This window comes from Vitis riparia, chromosome 12 (genome assembly GCF_004353265.1).
Source record: "Vitis riparia cultivar Riparia Gloire de Montpellier isolate 1030 chromosome 12, EGFV_Vit.rip_1.0, whole genome shotgun sequence".
Classification (NCBI taxonomy): Eukaryota; Viridiplantae; Streptophyta; class Magnoliopsida; order Vitales; family Vitaceae; genus Vitis; species Vitis riparia.
Genome location: NC_048442.1, coordinates 1520437 through 1525886, shown reverse-complemented (window position 1 = coordinate 1525886; position 5450 = coordinate 1520437). Strand labels below are relative to the sequence as shown.

General features: G+C 33.2%; 1 protein-coding gene across 2 annotated transcripts; it reads right to left on the bottom strand.

Moving 5' to 3' along the window:
- Positions 1-945: 945 nt before the first annotated feature.
- On the bottom strand, positions 946-4927 carry LOC117926139 (nucleolin 2-like). 2 transcript variants are annotated; one of them, XM_034845216.1, is made up of 5 exons: positions 4858-4927; positions 4084-4328; positions 3020-3139; positions 2751-2858; positions 946-1763 (listed from the first exon to the last, which is right to left on the bottom strand). In XM_034845216.1, the coding sequence occupies exons 2-5, from the start codon at positions 4292-4294 to the stop codon at positions 1276-1278; spliced, it is 927 nt and encodes a 308-aa protein (XP_034701107.1). In that variant the 5' UTR covers positions 4295-4328; positions 4858-4927; the 3' UTR covers positions 946-1275. The 2 variants fall into 2 exon arrangements, with proteins under 2 accessions (XP_034701107.1, XP_034701108.1); XM_034845217.1 differs by having other exon boundaries at positions 4114-4328.
- Between the last annotated feature and the right edge of the window lie 523 nt (positions 4928-5450).

The window sequence follows — 5450 nt, the reverse complement described above, 5'->3', positions numbered from 1 at the left end:
CTATTTTACGATGTTTTGTAAAATATATGTCAAAATTTAATACTTTACTTTTAATTATTTTTTATATTTATATAATTATTTTTTAAAATAACTTTTAAAAATAAATACAAACAATTGAGAATCTTTAAAATATATTATTTAAAAACATTTTATTTTTTGTTTTTAAAAACATAAAATAAAAACACAATCTTTTAGTTATTAAATATTTTTTTATATATTTTTGTTTTTAAAAACATAAAATTATTTACGAAAATAATTGCAAACAGAAATTTGTTATGTTTATTTTTCACGATAAATTCATCAAATGAAACAAGCAGGTATTTAATTAATAACATGGAGTTCAATTAGATGAAAAGAGAAAAATATGGTTGCAAGATCATCAAATATTCAATGCAAATTCACATCAAAACCTTCAAATATATTTGCATCATCAACATCTTCAAATAAAGAATTTTCCATGATGCTTTTCAACACATCGACAACTCCCATCATATGAAACGAGTTCAACATCTAATTATGAAATCTTCTATGTAGCCTCCTTCACTAGTTCCAAACTCATCTTATTAGGAGCAAGAATATGACAAAACTCATCCTATCAATTGCAGGGCGATCTTTCCCAAACTTACCTTACTAGTCCTCATGAATTTATCTTAGGAACTTGGTGAAACTTCTGAAGTACCCGTCAGAGGAGGTTTAAAATACCTGGTCCATTATCATCCCTAATTGTAGTTCAAATGCATTTCCACAAATGCCCTGTAGTCATCCAACTTCCTAATACCTTTTCCTCACATGCCCCATCAGGAATGTAGGATTAGGTAAAATCAAGATTTATCTGCAATGCTCCTTCAACTGTCATTTGAGAAGACAAAGCCCTCCATGAAACAAACCCCATAATCCAAATCTTTCATCACTCTTTTTCAGAAAAAAAAAAAAAAAAACTACTGCTTAGACCAAAAGGCAATTGCATGAGTACTTGTAGATAAGGAAGAATAACAAGCTATGCTCAGAGAAAAGGATGACTGCAGAATGTTTCACAATCAGAGTCAACTCAATTTCTGATAAAGTTTCCCACGATTTATTGGCTAAGAAGACAGAAATCCATGGCTTCTTCCATGAGGAAGTTCTGGTGCATAACTTCAAAAAGGTAAATTATTCATAAGGATTGTTCTGGTGCATATAGTAAAAAATGAAACGATTACTTGGTTCTGACCCATCATCCAAACCTTCAGTTTCGAGCCTATAGCATTTACATTTGGCAGACACTGGCATGGACCCTCAGTTTTTCTTTGGGTTCTCAGGGAAAAGCTGGCGAATGGCATCGCCCAAAAGGATTGCTTTGTCTTCACACTGGCCTGTCTTCCAGACCTTGTACTTTGAGGCATAAGGACTGGAGTCGCTCCAGCGTTTCAGCAATGGCAATGAGAATGGGCCCTTTCTTTCACCCAGAGGACCCACACAGTGCCATGCTTCACATTCAGGGGCATTCTGTGTCTGCTTCTGCTTCGCAGCCTCAGGGGTCTTTCTTCCATCATTATCATCTTCATCATCATCATCATCATCATCACTCAATTCAATGAACTTGGCTACTGGTGCCATTTGTTTTTCACCAGCAAAACATGAAGTCATCTGCCTTGACATTTTTTGAAGAATGAGGTCTGATCGACCCACAGGAGTGATAATTTGAGATTGCTGACATTGCTGAAACAGCTCTTCTGACCCAGCTGCTTCAGATGCTTCAGACAATTGCTGCTTTTCTTCATCAACTGATGAGATGCAGAAAAGAATAAACAAGATGCTAGATTAAACTTCCATTTATGTTATTGAAAGAATCTAATGACTAGAAAAAAGACAAAACGAAATTAGGAAAAGATAGAAAAAAATAAATATATATGTAGAGAAAGGAAAAGATAAGAAAAGATTATAAAATTTTTCTCTTGGTGGATTGTCCATGGAAAATTTGATGGAAAGAAAATTTAATTATTGAAAAATACACTTTTCCCAAACTTTCTCCACCTTTTCTCTAAGGAAAATATTTTAATATTTTTCTCATCTTTTCCTTGGTATTTTTTTCCTTGCCCTTTTTCATGACATCCAAACATAAAAGAAATAATTTTCCTCAGCATTTTCTTATTACTTTTCAGGAACCACACATAACCTAATGATGTTCTTGAAACAGCTCCATTTACCACAAAGTTGTTGAATTTGAGGCATTTTCATCAGAAAGAAATTGAGTTCAAGGGCATTTCTATCACAAAGTTGTCAAGTTCAACTAACATTCAATCAATGAAGTCTTATCGTGCAGATTTTGACACACACAAATGTTACATGCATACATGTATATACACATATATACACATGTTAAATGGAAGGAGTTCAAAGATATTTAGAACTAGATAGATCTCGATGACAACTTCCTGTGTCTACTTATCTTTCAGGAGTCTATTTATGCACTTAAACATATTATTGGAAAATGCAGGTTACAACAATAAATCAGTTGAATTATGAATCATTTAGTTACTATAATACATCAATAATCATTTGATTTTTTTCAGATTCGAACCAATATCAATTTTTTTGTACACAATATGAGTTTGTACTCTCAATTGACATTGGAGGGATTTCCACACATATGCATGCATAAAATATCCAACTTTGCACTTCCAAATGGAAGCTTTTGCCTCAGAGAACTCAAACACAACATTCCCTAGGCCAAGACAAAGCAATATTAGGGATATTTAAATCCTCTGTACCTTTTGTATCAGTATTCCCAATTGTCGTCTTTCCTTTCCCATTTATATCACTGGCTGAATCAGATCCAACAATCTCATCAGCAGAATGTTCCTTGTTATTTCCATCTCCTGTAAAAGCATGTACATGATAAGCTTTGTCGCAAAGAAATCTTGCAAAAAATTACAAGCCTTTCTCTTACAAAGGTATTACAAATGGAAGCTTTTGTCTCTAGGAACTGAAACATGGCGTTCCCTTAGCAAAAATAAAGGAATAAAAAGAATATCTAAACCTTCGTTATCTTTTTGAGAAGCATTTCCATCAGTGGCTTCTTTGTTCCCATCCTCATCACTGCCTGAACCAGATCCAATAATCCCAGAAGCAGAACTTTTATTGCTTATATCTCCATATCCTGTAATAATATAATGAAGTTTTTTCCTCTTTCTTTTGCCGAAAAAGAAAACATGAAAAGAAAGTTACAAGCCTTTTGCTGTTCTGAAATTATGATGGGCTCCTCCAAACAAAGACCAGGAAAATATTTTTATGAATTGCAATCAAAGAAACAGAGCCAAATGATTTTACTTTTCCAAGAGTGACTTTGGACTTTCCATTTAAGTAAAACATTTTGATGTATTTAATATCGGATCATATTTTTTACAATAGCATATATATTGTTGCACTCAGAGTGTTTTTTTTTATTCTGTAAAATAATTTTTCTCTAGATTTTTAAAATTTTTTTCAGTGATGGCTCCATTTTGTGTAATGGATCTATTCTGGGGATCAAAATAGAAACAATCCATTCGCTTGAGATGTCCAGCGTGCATTTTAGGAAAACTCTTTGTCATAAGATTTTATATCAAATGCAACAATCTATTTTATGCTAAGAAAAAAAGGCATTTAATAATGGGAATGAATATGGGTTCAAAGAGAAGGTAACAATGTAGCCAATAGAACATGAAATTGGTGTAAAGAGAAAGGCCCTGCAGGAATACAGTTTTGGATAAATATTCAGTTTGGGACAACCTCAATGTTCAACATCGGCATGGACATGAATGCAATCAGAATTTAGTTTCATAGTTTTGAATACTGAGAATGTTGTAAAAGGATTGTAAATGATTGAAAGGACAGAATCTAAAGGGGCTCCAGTCGAGTAGAAATCTTTAAGTTCTGTTATAATTTAGAAACCTAGCTAATACCTGATAGATCTTCATCTCCTATTTGATCATGGAACACAATGGCTCTATTAAATTCCAAGCAAAATAAGTTTTAGAGAAAAAAAGCAATAAAAAATAAGAACCCTTTTTGTTTTGAATAATTAAAGGAACTAATGAATAGAATTAGAATTGCGTAGCCAACCTGCAACATCTGTAACACTCATCGAAGTACCTTTTCCTTTCAATTTATCACTGGGTGTTTTAGTAGTCTCAATGAGGATCGTTCTGGGTGAGCCATTATCTACTTGTTTATCATCTGCAGAAGAATCCCCAGAAGCAGGTTCAAGCTCTTCTATATCTGGAATTGCTTTTGGAACCTCATTTAAGAGTCGGGACTGTTCTGTTGATGACATTAACAGCTGCTTTCTATCTAAGTACTCAAACAGCGTATAGCACCACACAGGTTAAGGGGTACATTGCCTTTTTGTTGAGGTAAATACATTTGATGAGTGCTAAAGACCAGTACATGAATGCATAGGGACATACAGATGTTAAATACCTATGAGTGGGTGCACACAACAGGGAAGTAACCCAAGAAAAGAAAACAATACAAACAGATATTGAGACTCGAAATTCATTAAGTTTGACTAGATGGACAGTTTGCACTGGTCACTTCTTTGTCCAACTGAGAAAGATAGTGTAGAAATAGGAACTAACTGGATTTTGTAGAGCAAAAACAAATTTGGCTTTTGTTGTCAGAAGCTTGTCTTCACCTGGTGCATACCATTAACTGAATATAATTGGTCAGAGCTTGTTCAAGAATGTTCCACTTAATTTAGAGGTGTTTGTGGGTGCATTTACAGAATAAAATCCTGTATAAGCATTCAGCATATATTAAAATCTAATATACACATTAGTTGTATATTGCTAGTTCCAATTCTTGAGTTACAACTTACAGTACAACATCAAAGGATATTCTCTCCTCCATCCCTTCTCATTGGCTCGATCAATTAGGTTTTGTAATAGAGAAATCTCTTTTCAATCCACTGTCATTAATATTTCCATACAATGCAAAGAAAAACAGAGAAAAAAAAAAAAACAAGTAAGAAACAGATATCCAAATAAATGGAATTGCTACTGCATATAAGGATACATTTAGGTATGAAATGGAAACGAAACGATTGCTTAATGTTTCAGCTAGCATTTGAACATATATCGGCTTTGAAAGTCTTCATAATCAACAAAAATCATATACAGTATAGAAATAAGATCATTCATTGAAATTCTAAAATGACCTAAGAGAAAATTTTGAAAGAACTAAGATTTAAATGCTAGGAAACAAAATGGACTCATTTTAAATACTATGTATTGTGAGATAGGAACATTTTATGTCCATGGAACATTCAAATGCTTCCCAACTCAACGGTTCAATTCTCTCCACAATTGTGTAAATGATAGTATGGAGTATTGACAGTGAGAGACAAGAATACTGCCATTTAACAATAGCACCCAAAAACAGAGAACTATGAATATATGTGACCTTTTAGGATTTCAGACACTTCTTTAACA